General features: G+C 35.0%; 1 protein-coding gene across 1 annotated transcript in view; it reads left to right on the forward strand.

The window, feature by feature from the left end:
• Positions 1 to 21444, forward strand: part of BLTP1 (bridge-like lipid transfer protein family member 1) — a 203020-nt gene that overhangs the window by 25317 nt on the left and 156259 nt on the right. The window contains exons 5-10 of the mRNA XM_028492249.2: positions 995 to 1073; positions 2461 to 2525; positions 14025 to 14211; positions 17302 to 17383; positions 17760 to 17953; positions 20033 to 20112. Of these exons, the coding sequence (XP_028348050.1) occupies positions 995 to 1073; positions 2461 to 2525; positions 14025 to 14211; positions 17302 to 17383; positions 17760 to 17953; positions 20033 to 20112 (687 nt within the window). The remainder of the gene's footprint in view (positions 1 to 994; positions 1074 to 2460; positions 2526 to 14024; positions 14212 to 17301; positions 17384 to 17759; positions 17954 to 20032; positions 20113 to 21444) is intronic.

Consider the following 21444-nt stretch of genomic DNA (forward strand, 5'->3'; position numbering starts at 1 on the left):
AGTGAATTCCACCATTCTGTCTTCCAGGTCACTTATCCGTTCTTCTGCCTCAGTTATTCTATTGATTCCTTCTAGTGTAGTTTTCATTTCAGTAATTGTATTGTTCGTCTCTGTTTGTTCTTTAATTCTCCTAGGGCTTTGTTAAACATTTCTTGCATCTTCTCAATCTTTGCCTCCATTCTTTTTCAGAGGTCCTGGATCATCTTCAGTGTCATTATTGTGAATTCTTTTTCTGGAAGGTTGCCTATCTCCTCTTCATTTAGTTGTTTTTCTGGGGTTTTATCTTGTTCCTTCATCTGGTGTATAGCCCTCTGCCTTTTCATCTTGTCTGTCTTTCTGTGAATATGGTTTCTGTTCCACAGGCTGAGTAATTGTATTGTTCGTCTCTGTTTGTTCTTTAATTCTCCTAGGGCTTTGTTAAACATTTCTTGCATCTTCTCAATCTTTGCCTCCATTCTTTTTCAGAGGTCCTGGATCATCTTCAGTGTCATTATTGTGAATTCTTTTTCTGGAAGGTTGCCTATCTCCTCTTCATTTAGTTGTTTTTCTGGGGTTTTATCTTGTTCCTTCATCTGGTGTATAGCCCTCTGCCTTTTCATCTTGTCTGTCTTTCTGTGAATATGGTTTCTGTTCCACAGGCTGCAGGATTGTAGTTCTTCTTGCTTCTGCTGTCTGCCCTCTGCACTGCTTTGGGTTTATTTAATGGCTGTGCCTAATTAAGGGAATTATCCATAGGAAGCAGCTGTTTAAACTAATGCTCTCATGTAATTATTTAGTAGCTCAGTTCTTAGTGATGATATGTATGGCACTTTTTGTTATATTTGAGGGAAAAATGTTAGAAGGTTAGTAAGACTTTAAGGATATCAGGAAGGGAGTAGGGAGAGAACATTTAATTATTGAGTAAAATGAATGCTAAGAGCATTTAAAGCTTTAAGGGCTCTACTGTCTTTCAAAACAATTACATTAATTGCTGTTGTTTTTTTTCCTACAACAGGCTCCTTTTCTTTCTCTGTTCTTTCTGGAAAAGTCATGGTTCGTGAAATCTATTACATTACGGAAGACATGTCTATTAGGTAAGAATAAATAAATAAATGAGAACCCATCTTAAACAAATTTGAAATATTAAAAAATTTTTTTTGATTATGATACTGTATTGAATATGACTTGCTTTTTCATGTTAGAAATGTTGGCCTTTTCAAATAAAATCATAAGTCAAAAACCATTTTCTGGGCTTCCCTGGTGGCACAGTGGTTGAGAATCCGCCTGCTGATGCAGGGGACATGGGTTCGTGCCCCGTTCTGGGAAGATCCCACATGCCGCAGAGCGGCTGGGCCCGTGAGCCATGGCCGCTGAGCCTGTGTGTCCGGAGCCTGTGCTCTGCAATGGGAGAGGCCACAACAGTGAGAGGCCCGCGTACCACAAAAAAAAAAAAAAAAAAAAAATTTTCTTCAGTGACTTATACTTGGTGAATTGATTTTTGTAAATTTTTCTATCAGTGGATTAATTTAGATAAGGTTTAAGCTGTCAAAATATTATTGAATAGCAGCTTATGGAAATGAATTATCTTATATCATCCCTAGTTTTAAATATTGAGCCATTAGATTACCTGACCATTTTTGTTGTAGAATTCGTTGTTGTCATTTGTTATGTAAGCAAGGATGGGAGAGGTTGATAACTCTCATCCATTAGTTCCTTAGTATAGATAGTCAGTTTTTAGAATTATTTAGCATTTATTAGCATTTCTAATTTTACCTTAAGGAGGAAATGAAATCTGAATATAATAAGAAATGATAGTTCATATGTTTGATATAGTCTGTCTTCTGTAAGCCTTGAAGGAAAAGCTTACTCTTATTTTTGTGATTTGCTTAAAATTTTTTACTTAGATAAAACTTGAAGATATGGAATTAATTGAGAGGTGCTAGGGTTTGGCAGCCCTCATACCTCACTTATAACGGAGAGGTAACTTCTTTGTGAGTCTAAAATTATTTCCAAGTTAAAAGTAAAAAGTAAAAGTTAGGCTATAATTCCATCCTTCTGGGATATGAAGTGTTGTATCATTATAGAAATGAAAGAAAATCTTTAAAAGTTTTCCCTTAGTGTGCTAATATCCCCCTTTGGAGATTTGGCTTTTATTTTATATAATTTTAACTCCTTTTTTAAATTTAAAAAAGTTAAAATTTAAATTTAAAAAAGAAAAAGTTTTTTCTGTTAACACTTTATTTTCCTGTTAAATGTAATCTGGTATTACAGTTTACCTAAATAGAAGAATCTAAGAGCTTTGCAAATCTTCTCCTCCTTTCTTAACTGGAAGATTATGAAACATTTTGGTATGCTAGTGTCCTGTTGAAAATTTTGTATATTTCCTTATTATCAATTGCCTGCCTTTTATAATAACTAATGAAGAAATGAGTTAAGTAAATTGTTACTTAAGCTTTCATTTCTGTAATTTATCTTGCTTAGAATTCAAGATGGATTTATAATTTTTCGGTGGTGGAAAATGTATAACCCAAAGCAGAAGCAACATGGTGAGCTTTCATTTTTTCATGTGTTTGAAATCTTCAATCATATAATCAGAATTTTCATTTGTAGATATTGGAGTGTCTCACATTTTGTAATAGATAAAAATATTTTTAAAAGCTTTGGAGTTTACAGAACTGATTTTAATACCCCTTGGCTGAAAATCCTTCAGCAGCTTTCCTCTTGCATGGTTAAATTTAGTTTCTTTAGCCTATTATTTATTTAGGGTTATTCTCAGTATGACCCTTACCCACATTTCCACCCTTACCTCCTGTTACATCTGTGGACTTAATCCCGTACTGTGGTTAGAGTGGCCTTCCTAGCACTCTTTAATCATTCTACTAAGACACTTCTCTTACTTTTCAGCTTCTTTGACTTTATTTATACTTTTACGTGACATTGTGACTAATTCTCCTTTATCTGCTGTGGTAAGGATGAGCAGAAAAGAGGAAATGCAGACTTTGACTCTCTTCTGGTTCTGCTTTTTATCATCAGAATTTTCTCTCAGAATATTGTTCTCAAATCTTCATTTCACAACTATAGGTGTTCCTGTTTGTGAATGTACCCTTCCTTCTCTACATTAACCACACCAGTGGCCTCAAGGAGAGTAGACCCTGTCTTTACTTTCTAGAATATTGATTCTCAAACATTTTTGATCTCAGGAACCTATTACATTGTTCCAAAGAGCTTTTATTTATGTAAGTTATATCTATTTATATTTACTGCATTCAAAATTAAGCCTGATCATTATAGAAACATTTTTATTTCATTAAAAATACCTATCATAAATCCATTACATATTAAAATAAATAACAAAATTTATGAAGAATAGCTTTTCCAAAGCAAAAAAATTAGTGAGAAGAGTGACACTGTTTTATATTTTGCAAATATTTTAAATATCCTAATGGAAGATAATTGAATTCTCACCTCTGCTTTTATATTTAGTCTCTTGTACCATATACTTCATGTAGCCTTTAAAAAACTCCATTGTCCGCTCATGGGAGAATGAGAAAAAGTCAAACATCTTAGTATAATACTATCAAAATAATTCTGACTTTGTGGTCCTCCAGAAAGGGTTTCAGTATCTCCCCAGAGGTCCCTGGACCATACTTTGATAACTACAGAGATTTTAAGTGGGGCCTGGGAGTGTAAGGTCAAAAGAGGATGAAACCCCTCTACCTTTTCTTAGCGATGAAGACCTCTGTTTCTGGCACCCCATTGAGATTCTGAAATGGTGGTTGGTTCTGTATAACTTTGGAACTTTCCAATTAAATGTTGGGTTTTGTGTGTGTGTGTGTGTGTGTGTGTGTGTGTGTGTGAGAGAGAGAGAGAGAGAGAGAGAGAGAGCTCATCTAGGAATCTTACCATCATATATAACTTGTTTGTATAGGAAAATAGATTTAAAGTTCCAAAAGTTTTAAAACTTATCAAAACTTTGAGCTATCGTAAATTACTTTTAGATTTTGCTATTGTTTCACCATTGTTTAGTCTTTTTTTAAACTGTCATTTCCTTGCTCCCACGTATCTTTTGCCCCTCCTATATAATACGTAATAATGTACTCTACCTTGAAAAGGTTGGCATTAGTTGGTTACAATTTGACATCTGAAGAGGTAATGAAATCAGAATGATTAGAAGAAATAATGGCAAATTTCATGTCTGGAAAAAGTTTTCTAAAAATTAGAGTTGTACATTAGATAATTTTGAACAGAGGCTGAGTGACTTTGTATGATAAAAGTATCCTGTGGGACTTTGGAATGTGGAATAGGATTTTTGCAGTCTCTCATCTGTGATTGAGAATGGCTGGCTGTATGTTATTACCAGTCTTCAGTCTGTGATTTTAGAATATCAGTTGTTAAACCAACTTTTTACCTCTTTTCTTAGCATTTACTAGAAGCATTCTCACAGGAAAAAAAAAGTGTTCTTTAGATATTAGTGCATTGGAATCTTTTAAGTTTTGACTTTTTATGAACTCTTAATAAATTCAAAATTTTGAGTCACTTTCCTACACTGTTAACCATGTTAAATGTTGTGGAGATAATTTTCTTGCCTTTTATTTTTTATTTGTAAGTCTTAAAGGTGGCAGTTAAGTAAAGATATCTTACACTTTAGAGATGGTTAAAACTCATTCCTGAGAGCCAAGTTCCTTTGAGCTCAGTCCCAGCTTCTAACACATTTACTTAACTTTGCGCAGGCCCAGTATTTCTGCCTCTGATTTAGTTTGAAAAGTCCATCTAGTTTGTCCCTTGGAGATAGATTACTTTAGGAGAATATTTTTCCTCAGCACGTCATGCTTTTTTTATCTTGTAGTCTATTTGTTAGGTGACTTGCTGTTTTGACTTAATCTTTTTTTTTTTCTCTTACATGTTTAGTTAACATAAGCTTTGTTGTTAACAAGGTTACAATGGAGCTGAAACAAAAGTTCTCTTCATTTATATAGCTTGTTTGTGATTAAAAAAAACCTATTTGTATATTTATATTAGGAATTTTATTCCCAATTTTTTTTTTTTTTTTAGTGTTTTAAAATGTTCATGTGAACTGATAAAGCTGTAGGGGGTGGTGGGGTGAGGAAGCCCATTCGGCCTTAGGGCACCTGCACCCCATGCTCTTTACCCCAGTATTCCAAGGAACACAGTTAGGAAACAACCAGTTTTTCTCAAAATCTGTTACCAATTTGGAAACAATGTTCTCAAAACCCCTCATTTGGCAGATGGAAAATCAGAAACTACTGTGATTATAGCTGGTAAAATCGAGACAAAAACCCAAGTCTGCTAACTTCCAGTCTAGTGCTTCTTATATTTATAAAACAACCTTGTCAAATGTGGCCCAGGAAGGTTCCTTAGAGATTCTTATGGATAAATGCTGATCACAGCTTATGGGGAGGAATGAAGACATTTGCAGTATCCAGAGGTAACTGCACAGTCGACTTAAACTAAGCCTACTGCGATTGCCCGTTTCAGAATTTTCTTTGACATGCGCAATACCATCCTGAATTGTTTATAGTCTTTTTTTTTTTTGAAGAAAATAATTCATTTTATCATGAAATGTAACAATCTCCTTAAAGTGGATTGCTATTCACCAAAACACATGGATGAGGGTCAAGAGTAACTGACCCAAATTCTTTAGGAAAGAGGTAACTTTTGATAAAAATCTTTACCTAATTGAACAGATTTTTATTTTGAATTCACTTTACTCATCATTGTGTTAAGTTGGAGTGGGGTGTAAAGAAAAGAGGTGCTATCCAAATCTGCTTGAGGGGATACATGCATACAAACAATTGTAATTAAAGAAAAAATGGAGCAATGAGTGTGTGTTGAGGAAAATACTGAGAACCATCTTCAGAACCATCTTCAAAGTTGGTCCATACCAACTTTCGTATGGACCACTTGGTGTGGTCCCAGCTGGTTCATGGTTTGATGATGTTGAAAGTTCTGCCCATTGGTCAGGAAGCAGAATGGTAGATGGAGGGCTGTTGTGAAAGTTCCATCTCTTAGGCAGCATGCTTGATGATGAGTGAGTAGGATTGTGTCATGCAGAGGCGGAGTGGAAGGGAGGGTAGCTCAGATGGAATAACTGGTTTGACCAGTGGCAATAAGGTTGGAAAATGGGTGTGTTTAGGAATTAACAACTCCATTTGGTGGTAAATATAAGGTAAAGGAATAATAGGGGATAATTTGGAAGCTGTGTTATGGAGGATATTGAACACCTGGCAGCCACTGCCATGAAAGGTTTTTGGGCAGGGGAGTGATATGAGCTTAGTTCATTTCAAAGAATATAGCAAAATGTAATCACTACTTGAGATGCATAACCCAAGACTAATATAAATAGCTCAGATATTAGCCCTTCCTTGACTGGCTCTCCCCTGTCATTTCTTTGTGTCTTGAATTCTTTTTGCCACTCTTAATGTTAGCATAAATCTGTGTCTCTGCTCTCCTCTGTAATTGTCCATAATGTAGAACAGAAATATTATCATAATTTTTGGATATTTTATGTTTTTCTTAATATTGAATAACATTTAAATTATTTTTTCCAAATTGTTCTTTCTCATTTTTTTATGCCAGAGGTTTGCAGTAGAAAAAAGATTTCACCCGTCCATTTTACAGTGATGTTAAAAGTTGGTAGACTTTATCGGTTATCACTTTTATAATTCTAATTATTTGCTCATAGTTTTACCTACATTTAAAAATTTAAATGTATGTGCTCATGAATAGCACAGCTTTGGTGAATGGTCAAAGAAGTTTCTCTTCCATATGCTTTTGAAAGATATTCTCTGTTGTAAAGGATGACATTCTTAACAATGTGCTCACAGTTACACCCTTCAAAGGTAAAGACACAATGCCAAATAGCAGTGCAGGAATAAGCAGTTTGGTCTAAGTACATTATTAGTCTAGCATTTATAAGGGACAGAATTTATCAGTAGAATATAGTGTAGAGGAATGAATAGGCTGCAAAGTAAGCTTTTAATAAAAAGTTGGACAGTATTATGGAGTCTAGGTTAAAATAGTGACCTATAGTCAGTAGCAAGACCTTACATTCTGGATATTACTTCTTGCTGATTAAGGGAAGATCCATGTGCTTTGTCAGTTAACCAAGCAGGAAGTAGAGATGATTGATGTTTCTTGGATGTAAAATTTAGAAGCCTAACTGGGGCATGTGCCTGGGAAGATAAATGGCCACTAGCCTTCCAAGGAGATAGGCCCCATTGGTGGGTAGGACCAAGATTTTCATTAGGAAGTTTTAGAGCTGCTCTTTTAGGAGAAAAGAGGTGTGTTAAGTGCTGAAACTACTATGCCATAGAGCTTGGTTGGGATAATTTAAGCCAGGAGCAGATTTAAAGTTGTCACTTGTCCAATTTAGCCCTTTAAAAAAGAGAAAACAGAACACATCTAATTCATTTACCATAGAGTTTGTTGCAAAATATGCCCTAGGTCATGAATTAGTGATCTGTTATAGACGGTTGTTGGCTAAAGGCCACTTAATGAGGATATCAGTCAAAAATCTTTATTTTTAGGATATTTAATTTTAAGGGATTCTTTTGGAAAATAAATAGCAGGGCCAGTTACCTCTTAATATGTGGTGATATATCATAGTGTTTAAATTCATACTAGGCTGACAAACTAGGCAGGCATCCTTCTTATCCAGAGGAATTCTTGGGCTGTTGAGAAGCGAAAGGGTGATGGTAATGTATGTCCCTTTCTGTTATTTTGTTGCTTAGAAGTTTTAGCCTAATATAATCTAGTACTTTTAGATTTGTAGTGTCTAGATCTTGTTTGTTAAATACATAAAGGAAATAAAAATCCCTGAACAATTCTTAAAAGGTCAGCAGACTGTTTTGTCTTTGTGCTAAGTATCGATTCTAAGTATTACAAGGCTTTGTCAGCACTTCTGCACTTTAGATTTTTTACTGCAAATAACATGTGTCCCAATTATATAATTAAATAAGTGCCTTTTTCCTGATTTCCCTTTGGAAAACAAGAAGTCTCAATTAGCTGTTTGCTCAGGAGACTTAAGCTGTTCTACAACATTCATTTACTTTTTTCCTCCGTAAATTAACTGCTTGTTAAGAGCCTTTTATGTCTATACGTCTATCTATTGGGTATTTTATTAAAAAATGAGTTTGGGAAGCCCATTATGTGAATGTTAGATGACAAGGAGTATGAGAAAGAGAAGATTTCTGCCTTCAAGGGTAGAGCAGTGTTAATGTAGAGAGAAGATTTAAAAGAGCCAGTTGATTATACCTTTCTTAAATTACGTATAAGATAAAGTTTTCCGTTTGACCCCCAGTATCACCAGAATGAATGAAACCTAAAAACTGTTTTTAAAATTTCCAGAAGAGATAAATGTCAGTGAGAAATCTAGTGTTACCAGAATTTAACAATTAAATACTACATTTAAGTTTTGACTATTGATCAGTTTTTTTTTTTATAAAATGCAAAGAAATAACTGGACCCGTTTCATACATTTCTGTTTTCAGGGATTAACAACTTTTTGCTTTTGAAATAGTCATTACATTTATTAATATAATTGATAAGTAATTTTATTTGGTGGTTAAGAACCTATTTAGAGACCTGGATTTTAGTCTACTTCCTAGTTATATATAATCTTGGGCTCTGACTGCTAGGGTTGTTGTGAGGATTAAATGAGATTATATGAGTAAAGTGCCTAGAACAGTACCTGGAACATAGCAACTGTTCAATAGAGGTGAGCTGCTTTTGTTATTATGATGAACATTATGTCACATTATGAAATGAAAAATTATTTAAAAAGAGAATTCAGTACAAATCAAAAGTGAATACATAATTTATATGACTAGTAAGAATTTGACCTGCAAAGTCAAGGGAACTAGCTAGTATTTACGGTATATAACAATCCTACAGGTAGGTAGAGGTATTCTCATTTTATAGATGAGAAAAATGAGGCTCAGCGTGGTTAAGGTACTTGCCTTAGGTCACAGCATTTGTAAATAATGTTACAGGAATCCAGTCTTATATCCTTTCTACTGTTTATTTACTGCCTTTTTCTAATTCCTGGAGAATCTAGTGTAGGATTCCCCAACTTTCTTCCCCCACCCCCGAAAAAAAAAGCTGTATATGTGTGTTGCTGAAATTAGGCCTCTGTACACTGGTGCTGGATTAAATCTCAGAGACAGAGTTTTGGGTGAAGTAGAAAGAAATAGCTTCATTGCTTTGCCAGGCAAAGGGGGCCACAGCGGGCTAATGTCCTCAAGACTGTGTGTCCCACCCTGGAGCGGGTAGTGAGGAATCTTATAGTGTTCAAGGAGCCAAGTGTCATTAGCTTGTGGACCTTCTTCTGATTGGCTGGTGGTGAGGTCATGGGGAGCCAGCATCATCAGCCTTTTGGTTCCAATCAGTCTGGGGTCTGCATGCTTGTGGGCAGCATACAGATGATTTCTTCCACCTGATGGAGGTTTCAGTATCTGCACAACAGCTCAAAGGACATGGCTCAGAATATTATCCGTAGTCCTTGAGGAAGAACTAAAGGTCCTTGACTTTGTTTAATGGCTAAAGTATTATTATTTTGTCTTGCTTGACTATTTCCCTTTCTTTCTGCATTTTCTCACTTCTTTGATTAAATTTATTCTTTGACTAAAGTTTTCTAGAGACAAAAGGCAGGCAGAGGACATGGGTGGCTCTCTATTCTGAGAAGGTCTCACAGGTCCTTCTCAGTTACGTGTGTGTGTGGATGTGCTTGCATGTACTCACATGTCTATATGTGAGAGATACATGCCTTTGAAACCTATCTGTCTTTTGGTAGAGTGCTCATCTATCTGTTAGGGGAGGTGTTTATTTATGAGCATGTGCCCTGTTGATCTGGGAAGGTATCCCTGTCTATGTGTGGGGTACCTCTGCATGTGGGCTCTGTATGTACATACTTATCTCTGTGAGGGTGATGCTATGAGTACTGAATATGCTAGTACGGTAGTACTTGTATTCATGCATCTGCATGTATGGCTCTGTGAGAGTATATGTATGTATGTGTTTGTCTCTGTGAGTGGTTCTGTGTTTGAGTGCTTAAATGAGTGCGTGCCCCCCTCTGTATATGTGTGCTCACCTCTGTGTTTGTGCTTTTTCCTATGTTTCTGTCTCTATGGTGTGCTCTTGGACCACCTTTTTGCATCTGTGTTTGTTGGGATAGGGGTTGACAGATGGAGAGAGAATTGCCATATGGAATATTCCTGGGGATGGCAGAAAGCCGGGATTATTGACAGAAAAGATCCTGGGCAAAGACTCTGAAGAGAATAAGGCCATGTAAGCTTGGAGATCAACCAGGCTTGGAGATCTGATTTACTGTTTAATCACATAGCTTGCTGGCTGGAATATTAGTAATTCAGGTGAAACAAATAGAAGCAATAGAACAAAGAAGTTGAGTGTGAACTCAGCTAAATCTCTCTATTTAAAAATATGAAACCAAAAGCTGCTTTTAAAATGCTTATAGAGTCACTATTTGTTCAGTCAGTATTTTTCTAAAGTGATTTTTGGAAGGAAAAGAGTGGTCTAGGCATTTTGTTCAATCTTACTTAAAATTTAAAAGCCCATTTATTATTTCTGTTTAAGGATTTAACATATTATTGAGCCCCTTCTACATACCAGGCACTGTTTTAGGCACCAGGGATAGACGAGTGAATACAACAGGAAAAAATCATCTCTATTGGAGTTTACATTCTAGTTGGGGGAGGTGACAATCAATAATAAATAATGCAAAAAAAAACCAGTTGGGAAAATGGGTAGGGACTGTTGAGAGGATCTTGCAGTGTTTTAGTATTAAGTATTTAGTGTTTATCAGTGTTTTCAAAATACTTTCAGAGATTAATACCTTTATCTTTGTACCTTGTTGTCTTTAGTAAGTTAATGTAGCCGTATTCTTTCGTATCGGTTATATTGAAAGAAGAGAATCAGTTGTGCATGTCCAGCAAGTTGAAGATCAAATTGAGAGTAATGCTGTTTCCATTTTCTTACAGTCATCATTTGTTTATTCATCACTGCTGATCCAATTAGGAGCTAGTCCAGACTCTTGATTTTCCCCATTGCTCCTTCTATAGCTCATCCCCTGGCCTTTATAGTATATTCCTAATGATCAAGGCATTTGTGTTCAGGGATCATGATCAAGTGTTCCAAAAGTAAATTTGAAAACAAATGACTTAAATGAGTTTTGAGGTAAATTTTGATTGAGTTGTTTATGACCTTGAAGAATTGCATAATAATTAATTCCTACTTGTATAGATCAAAGTGGGAATAGAAAAACATCCTACTTTGCATTTATTATGCTTCCACATGTTGGGTTTCCAAAAAGTCTTAGATCTATTTGTTTGAGGATATTTTTGTTTTACTTAGGAGTATGATTTGTGGTAAGATGCTCTGTTCCTCTTTCATACAAATGAGCCCTACTATGTACTAAGAATTGTTCTAGGCACCAGAGATACAATAGTGAATAAAACAAGTTTTTTCTCTTAAAGAGCTTGCTTCATTCTGAATCCTTGCTTGGGAAGGATTCAGATAATTAGCGAGTAAATATATGTAGCATCGAGGAGTGAGTGAGGAAAATATGGCATTGAGGAAAATCAGAGTAGGGTCAGTAGAGTAGAGAGTGCTGTTTTGCAGGGAGGGTGCTGTGTACATAGGGAAGTCCGGAGAGGCTTCATTGATACGGGATGGTTAAACAGAAACATGAAGCAAGTTAAGGAAATAAGTTATTGTGACTATCTGGGGGAAGGACATTTCCTGGTTCTTCAGGTCCTGGTTTATAACCAAAATGGAGGCCAGTTTACTTGGGGGAGGACTAGAAGGGGAGAAGAGTGCAGATCCTATAGGATTTTATAGGTCTTTTTTTTTTTTTTTTTTTTGTGGTATGCGGGCCTCCCCCTGCCGCGGCCTCTCCCGTTGTGGAGCACAGGCTCCGGACGCGCAGGCTCAGCGGCCATGGCTCACGGGCCCAGCCGCTCCGCGGCATGTGGGATCCTCCCAGACCGGGGCGCGAACCCGGTTCCCCTGCATCGGCAGGCGGACGCGCAACCACTGCGCCACCAGGGAAGCCCTATAGGTCATTTTTAAAGGAACTTGGTATCAGTGAGAGAGGAGACCATCAGAAAGTTAGGGAAGAGGAGAGTGACATGATTTTAGTTAGGGTTTTTGAAAGATCTGGCCAATGTGTAAAGCACAGGCATAAGGGAAATAAGGGCAGAAGCAGGGAGAGTAGTTAGGAGGCTATCGTGTTAAAACAGGTGCAGGTTGATGGTGACTTGGGCCAGAGTGGTGAGGAGTGGTTTCTGGATATATGTTGAAAGAAAAGCTGACAGGATTTGCTGATAATATCTGGGACGAGATAGAAAGAGAGCAGTCAAATTTTTTGGCCTGAGCAGTTCAAAAGATTGACTTGCTGTTGATAAGGCGGGGAATATTGTGGAGTAGGTTTGGGTGGGAAAATTGGGTGGTTCGTTGGATATGTCAAGTGTGTGATGCCTGGTAGACATCAAATTGGAGATATTTGAGTAGGCTGCTGGATATTTGACCCTGACATTTTGAGAAGAGGTCATGAATGATTACTGTAGAAAGGTTTAAAACCTAATGAGTGATAAAGTTTGATTTACTTATTTAAAAATGATAATGATATTTATAACTATTAAGTCTTAGAATACTTCATGTGTATTAAAAAAAGTGTGTTTCTTATTTTTATTTTTATTTTAAGAAATTGACCTACAGCAAGAAAAAGGGGAACACACTTTATGTAATAGCTTAGGGGATCGTCTTAGCTTTTAGCCATTTGATAAGTCTGAAGAAATAGGAGAGAGAACATAGGTCAAGAGCTGTCTAAAAAATATAAGAAAAGTTACAGCTCTTAAACATTAGTTTTTTGAAGGATTGTGTTTATCTCTTTTTCCTCTCTTGTCTCAGGAAGTAATGAGGGAAAAAACCTTGATTGGAGTAAAACTAAAAGTATTACTGTATAAAAATGAATGTTGTTGATTCATTTTCCTCAGCTTATTTTTGAAATATGAGTGGCAGTGTATTTTTCATTTGTTAATTTAAACTAAAATTTACATTTATTTAGGGTGTTTGACATCTCATATGCTGTTTTGCTAATAATTTGAGAAGAAATTAATATTGGTGAAATTTGGTACCTTACTAAACCACAGCTTAAGCTACTAAAATGAAAGTTGGTAATTCTCTTTACCCATTAAAAAAAATTAAATTATTCTAACTGGTCATATCTAATTTTAATTGCCTTTCAATTGAATTTGTTTGACAGGGATGAAAACAGATAAAGGTTGAAAAAGAAGTCTTAAAAAACACATGTATCATTTATAACAAAATAGAGCACTGACTGTGGTACCTTTCTTCTGACCCTTTTTGGTTGACATGAGAAGCACTGTCTTAGATTATTTCCTCAGTAGAAACAAGTGCCCCATCTATCACTTTATAGATGGATTTATTACAATTTTTACTTATATTTAATATAATTGTCTTTTATTTGAGATTACTATTTGAGTCTACAGTTTATAGAATCTTTGTTTTAGCATTAGCATTGTGTAGTTTTTAAAAACAAACTAGTATTTTTGAAAAGTCCTGGTTTCTATGATGCACAAGTTCAGATACTAGTGTGATGTTTAAATGCATCATACTTTGAACAATTTACTGTTTATATTTTAGTATACACTTATGGCTATATTGGGGTGAAGTTTTACTCTGTAAATGGCATTGTGCTGTTCTTAGCATACAGTCTTTAAGTTTTGTTGTTATACACCCAGAATGTAGAAATTCAGATTTTTAGAGTGCTAAATTGAAATACTGTAGTAAATCAGCTTTTTTCTTTCTTTTGCCCTTGTTTTATTGCTTTTAAAATATTATTCCCTTTTATCACAGACTTCTGTTTTAAAAGAAATCATTTGAGTTACTTTAGCTGTGGAAAAAATTTGACTTAAAACTTTGACTAAAGTTTTTAAAAAGTTGACTAAAAACTTTTTTTTTTTTTTTTTTGTAATTGATGTCTTTAGATCCAAAGGCAGAAACTAGATTATACATCACAGTCAATGACTTTGAATTTCATGTCTATAATCGTTCGGATCTTTATGGACATCTTCAAGAATTGTTTGGTTTGGAGCCAACAATAATTCTGCCCAAGAAAGAAGATGATAAAACACGAGAAAATGGAAGAACAAGAACCCAGTCCAAAATTGAAAGGTTGATTGTCACACTTGAATTTTATTAATCGCCAACATTTAAACATCCGCTTTTATTAGAGTATTATTAACACTGTTTGCCTAAACACAGCCTAATCTTTCTTTGTAGATTAACTAAAACTTTTATTCTCACAAATAAGTATATAATTCTTCAAAAATTTCAATACAGACTTATGTAATGTGAAAAAGCAGTCCCGGTCTATTCTTCTCACCAGTTCTACTTCCTTCTTTGTTGATAACTACTATCAATTTGTTTTTTATTCTTTTGAATGCACATACATAAGTCTATACATACATATACATAGCTAAGGTGCATATACAATTATATTATTTTATTTTATCTGTTTCTGGGCTCTCTGTTCGTTTCATTGACCTATTTGTTTTCTTTCACCAGTACCACAGTGTGTTGATTTCTGTAGCTTTACATTTAAGTCTTGAAATCAGGTAGTGTCAGTCCTTCAACTTTGCTTTTCTCCTTCAATGTTGTCTTGGCTATTCTGGGTCTTTTGCCTCTCCATGTAAACTTTAGAATCAGTTTGCCAGTATCCAGGGGTTTTGATAGGGATTGCATTGAATCTATAAATCAAGTTGTGAAGAATCGACATCTTGACAGTATTGAGTCTTCCTATCAATGAACATGGAATGTTTCTTTAGTTATTTAGTTCTCTTTGATATCTTTCATCAGAGTTTTATAGTTTTCCTCATGTAGATCTTGTAGAAAAATTGTTAAATTTATACCTATTTCATTTTCTGTGGTGCTAATGTATGGTATTATGTTTTTAATTTCAAATTCCACTTGTTCATTGGTGGTATATAGGAAAGTGATTGACTCTTGTATAGTACTAACCTTGTATCCTGCAACCTTGCTATAGCCATTAGTTCTAAGAGTATTCTTGATCAGTTCTTTCCGATTTTCAACATAGATGATTGTGTCAGCTGCAAACAAAGAAAGTCTTTTTTCTTCCTTCCCAATCTGTATACCTTTTATTTCCTTTTTTTGTCTTATTGCAATAGCTAGAACTTCTAGTATGAATTTGGAAAAGAATGGTGAGAGGGGACATCTTGCTTTGTACCTGGTCTTAGTGGGAAAGCTTCTAGTTTCTCACTGTTAAGTATGATGTTAACTGTAGGTTTTTGTTGGTTGATATGCTTTATCAAGTTGAGGAAGTTCCCCTCTATTCCTAGTTAGTAAAACTAGAGGTTTTAATCATGAATGGGTATTGGATTTTGTCAGATGCTTTTTCTGTATCTGTTGGTATGATCCTTTGATATTTCACTTTTAGCCTGTTAATTGATTTTTGAATGTTGAGCCAGCCTTGTATACATAATAGTTTTATTTTTTTTAAAGTAGATGATGAGGATGTTTATTCTCAATTAAATATTTAGTGCATATTATGTCCCAGGCACTGAGCTTGAGGTACTGGGGATACTGAGAATGTGACAACTGTTCTATCTTGAGGGAATTTACAGCCTACTGTGGGAGTTAGAACACTTAGCAGGCAATTTTAGTGCAAGAAATATAACAGAGACAAGAATTGCATTCTCTGGGCACACATAGAAGGATCCAGGAAGGTCGGAACCTTAAAGGTGAATGAATTAAGCAGAGAAGGGGATGAAAGTTCTTCCATGGAGAAGAAACATCATATGCAATAGAGAAGTTGTTACTGAGGCTGGAGTGGATTGCTTGAGGTGGGGATAAATTAGACTAAAATGTTTAGCAGGATCTGGGTTAGAAATGTGGCCTTACCCCAGGTCAGCAGTGTTGTGTTGTGATTGGAGGGAGATAAGACTGGAGGCAGGGAGACCAGATAGAAGGACGTAGTAACAGTTCAGGGAAGAGATGATCATCAACTGGGTTGTTAGCAAGGGGAAGGAAGAGAAGGAGATGCATTCCAGATACATTTAAGCAGATGAATACTTAAGAGAGTGATGAATTAGATGTGGAGAACAAATAAGGATGAGTCAACAGCGAATCCAAATTTCTAATTTAAGCAGTAGTCATGCTTAGTCAGGGAACGTTAGAGAAAGGTTAGGGGGTAGTAGTGAGGTTAGTTTTGAATTTAGTTTTAAGCACTGAAGGCCATCTTACAAGTATGGCTCCAGAAGTGTGATTTAGGAGTTATTGGGTTATTGAAGAGGTATGCCTTGAGTTTTCATATGAAATCTTTAGTGAATTGCTGTGAATTTTTCATTTCTTAAATTTTGTGTACTTTGTGTATGGCCAATTCCTTTTTTCTTACTCTTGGCCTATCCTTTTCATTGTATTGAGAGGAAATTATTTTGGCACAGAGTGGCGGGGGTAGGGAAGGAGAAGGATCAGCTGAACCGTCAGAAGTGCTTAAAACACTTAAAACATCAGTAACATATTTTGGTCATTTTTGTTTTAATTATAATTTTTGCTGTCTTGTAAAATGATATAATGTAGTGTGATAGGCATAATGACAGATGTAATGACAGCACATCATAATTTATACTTTGTCATTAAAGCTTGTCATTCTGAAAATATACTTTTTTGTTATAGCTTCTTATATAAAAATTGGTGCGTGATAGAGTACATTCTAGGAGACATTTTAGGGATATTAGTGTCCCTTAGATGGTCATTGTTTTGTTTACTGAGCAGTCATTAGATATATTTGGAAAGATATAACTGGTATTAATAATGTGTATTGTGAGACTTCCCTGGTGGCGCAGTGGTTAAGAATCTGCCTGCCAATGCAGGGGACATGGGTTCAATCCCTAGTCCGCGAAGATCCCACATGCTGCGGAGCAGCTAAGCCTGTGCGCCACAACTACTGAGCCTGCTCTCTAGAGCACAGGAGCCACAACCACTGAGCCCGCGAGCCACAACTACTGAAGCCCGCGGGCCTAGAGCCTGTGCTCCGCAACAAGAGAAGCCACTGCAGTGAGAAGCCTGCACACCACAACAAAGAGTAGCCCCTGCTCACCACAACTAGAGAAAGCCCGCACACTGCAACAAAGACCCAACACAGCCAAAAAATAAAAATAATAATGTGTACTGTGAGGAAGTCAACAGTATTCTCAGGTACTTAAATTTTTCTCATATATGTCAATTTTTTTTTTTTTTCCTCAGAGTTAAAGTAAAAACAGAATCTCAAGACCCCACATCTTCATGGAGATCACTTATTCCAGTCATAAAGGTCAATGTGAGCACGGTAAGTAAATTCCACTACAATTAATGTTTCATGGGTTAATAACAGAACCTTTTATTTTTGCAAATATAATTTTCACTTAAGAAAGTAATTTTGTAGAGGTCTTTGGGTTCCATCCTTAATAAAGTGAAAGAATTATTTCAACACCAATACCATTTTAGCACAAATGTATAGACCTTAAAGGCTATTTATTTATTCATAAGTGATCAAATTTCTTTAAACACTAGTCTAAATTGATCAGTGGAGCAATTTAAACAGTATATAGTGCTAAAGTGGAATCATTTAGTAGTTGCTTGAAAATGCTTGTTATTAGGTCAGCTGAGAAAAAAAAATACGGCCTAAATAGTATGGCATAATATCTCTTATATGTTTTTTTTAGGGACGCTTGGCCTTTGGAAATCATTACCAACCTCAAACTCTGTGCATCAACTTTGATGATGCTTTCTTAACCTATACTACAAAACCACCTTCCAGTCATCTTGACCAGTTCATGCATATTGTGAAGGGAAAGCTTGAAAATGTTCGAGTCATGCTTGTTCCTAGTCCAAGATATGTTGGTCTTCAAAATGATGAGTAAGAAAGTCATAAAAATAACAAATAACTTCTTCATACCTATTGTAGCTTATCATTTAGAATCTTTAGTATCCTTTTAATTTCTTTGCTATAAGTTGGGCAATAATTACGTATATTTCTCTATTAAATCAACTGAGAGTATTCCTGCTTTATAAGATAAATGGAGTTTATCCACTGGTAAACTCCTATTTTAAATATTTTTCTATAAGCTATTTTTCTTGTTTTTTAATTGTAATAGTTAATATTTATTGCCATTTAATATATGTCAGACACTGTTTATAAGCTTATAATTTTTCTATCCTTTTCTCAGTGTATTTGGGAAATTTATTTTGGGCAATTGAGCCCTGATGTTTGTATGTTAGAAAATACACATTACAGGTAGGTTTTTATTTTCAGAAGGGATGGATAAATAGTAAATTCAACAAATTCATTATAGTAGAGTATCATTTGAGTTAATGAAAAGTTGAAAATTGAATCAGAATTACTCTTGGAAAACTGATGAAGTTAAGACAGTTTTGGAATTCAGTTGACATTTAAGTCCCAGTCAGTTTTCCACCTAGCTCTCCAGATTTGCTTTCCTTCAGTGAAGTAGCTCCTTCAGTGAAGTAGCTCCTTGCTTTCCTTCAGTGAAGTAGCTCCTTGCGTTTATTACACATTGTAATAATGACGCACACTAGAGTCACCCTCCTTATGGTGGGATGCTTCCATTCCAGAGGACTGGGACCCTCAGGTAACAGACACATGACTCGCATCTGACTCCCAGGCCACATGTTCATGAGTGGGGTGAGGGCTCTTGAAATCTTTGTTATTCTCAATCACTATTCTTTTTTGTGAAGGAGTCTGTGGTTAAATTTGTGTAATTTAAGTATTCATTTGATGAGTTTCCACTGTCTCAGCTTTTGTCTTTGTGTGTAGGCAATATAAAGTTTGAGGTTATGAGAAACATGATTGTTTCTTTTTAGTTCCAACTTTTGGCTAGCTTGCTATTAGATTTTCTAGGGATTGGCTAGAATGACACAGTCATTTTCCCAGCTTGAGTACCTGGGAGGCTCTGGGTCTACCTGGTTTCACACTCTTCAGGATCACTGAATTGCTAAGCATCTTGGAGTATAAGCTATGCACAAAATTCTGTATTTATGGGTGCAAGTTATAATACTGAAAAAAATAAATCTGGGTTTTTGTGAAAATTACTACAGAGTAAAATGAAAAAGTGTCCTGCTATTTGTATAAAAAGATTTACAATTGTATTTTTCACTCTTCAGAAGTAAGTTGGAGATTAAATAATGAGATTAAACCCTAACCTTTGTGATTTAATACATATTTAGAAGATTGTGAATTTGTATGTGTTATATTATCTGATGATTGAGAGGTTAATTTTGATATGGAAGGAAGATATTGTGGCGTATGACAAAGACAAAAGTTGTTAAATCAAAGCAAGTAAAGAGGGAAGTTAATTGATGGTACAGAAACATTCATTCCAGAATTTGAGTTCAAGATGTTTGCTTTAAGTTTATTTCAAGTTGATCAACTAAATATTCTTGGAAATAGGTAATATAAAGTTGTTAAAAATGACCACATTTTCTTAATTTAATGTTTCTGAAAGGTTATGCTTTATTTTACAATATATAAGATGATATTTTTAATCAGTTTTATAGTGTTATTAATATAAAATGGTTGAATTTGAAGTCTAATTTTAAATTTATTGTTGCAAATGCAGAATATGATTATTATATTCCAGTGAACATTGTTCTTTCATTGTATTTAATTAAACTGTTTTAAATGGATTTCTCTCATTCAAAACTTAAAATGAAAAATGCAGAACAGATTTTTTGTCTTTCTTTAACTGATTTTACTGGTCAAAAATTTTTCAGTGCCTATTTTTTATATAGTCTAATATAGAAAACAATTATGGAACAATTTATTGTATATGTGAAAGATGTTTTCCCTTTTCAAGTTTCTACACTTGATTGCTTTTTAGTTTTCTTTTTTGTTTTCACCCATTACCATCGTTAATTAGAATGCTGAACATTGTATATTCTGGAGATGTACTTAGTTTGCCTTCCACCTTCCTTTGTATAGACCACCAAGATTAATGGGAGAAGGTTTTGTGGTGATGCAGTCGAATGATGTTGACATCTACTATTACATGGATGAGCCAGGTATTATTTTTTGAAAATATATTTCGTAGCTACAGTTTGTTTCTTCTATGAAATGCTGATATCGAATAATATTTTAAGTATCCTTGCTTAGGATATAAATAAGCATTAATAACGGTAAATGTGGATGTGAGAATGCCTACCTAAAAAATATCTGTGTCATTTGTCAAAAGTTGAATATTACTTTAGTATTTCAGATCAAAAGAGAACAACAATATAGTAATCTTTCCTTCAAATTCCATTTTTGCAAGTATACTTCAAAAATTGTGACTACAAATGACCATGAGTGAAAACCGTTAGAGAATGTGATGATAGTTAAGGTAGTTCATGCTGGCTTAGGGGAAAAAAATCACAGTAAGTTGGATTTGAGGCTTAAAGTTTAAGGATTGAAGTCCAGCTAGTTACCATGCTTCACAGGTGGCCTCAGTTTTATAAATAAGCTAAATATTGGATTTTTAGTCATTTTTTCCTAATTCTTGTTTTTCATACCTTTCAGGAGGTTTATTAGTTCAAAGTATGTTCAAAATTATGATATTATTTGCCTTTTTTTTTGGTACCATGTTGTATTGATGGTGTAAAAGTTACAGGAGGCAAAACTTCTGGTGCTTTAGCATGAATCAAGGCAGTGATTCCAAACTATACTAGTAATACCTGTCTTTTTCACTGCCACGCAGTCACAATAAAACGAATGCCAGTGCACTTTACAGTGTCTTTGATTTAGCAGTAAAAATTACCTTTATGAGATCTTGACCCTTCAGTAAACTTTTTAATATTCATTTAATAAAATGATAAGAACACATAATACACTTCTGCCCCATACCAAAGTACACTGTTGTTTCGAGGAAAAGCACTCTGTGATTGAGTTCCAAGCTGAACTGTTTGCTCTTTTCATGGAATACCAGTTGTGCTTGAAAGAACAACTAGGGACAAACTATGGTTTTGAGCTTTCATGTGAAAGTTAGAATTTTGGAAAATTTGGGTCTGCCACTGTGAGTTTGATGACTTTTCTGATGAGACTACCAGTGATATTAACAATATGACTTTTAAAATGTTTAATAGTGAAATTTGTCTATTTGGGAAAAATATGCATGTCACAGTGAACCAATATTTTCCAAATGACCAATTCATGATGTCCGTAAAAGATTTATTCAGAGTGTAAGAGAGATCAGTAAATTTTAACGTGTCAGAGTATGAGAAGTTCAGCGATATGGTTTCAGATTCCACACTGCAAGTAATCTTTAAGAAATTACCACTTGTTGAATTTTGGTCTGGTGTCAAAGAATATCCAAAATTATCTGAAAAAGCTGTTAAAATACTCCTCCCTTTTCTGTCTAC

Source organism: Physeter macrocephalus, chromosome 7, assembly GCF_002837175.3.
Source record: "Physeter macrocephalus isolate SW-GA chromosome 7, ASM283717v5, whole genome shotgun sequence".
Taxonomy (NCBI): domain Eukaryota; kingdom Metazoa; phylum Chordata; class Mammalia; order Artiodactyla; family Physeteridae; genus Physeter; species Physeter macrocephalus.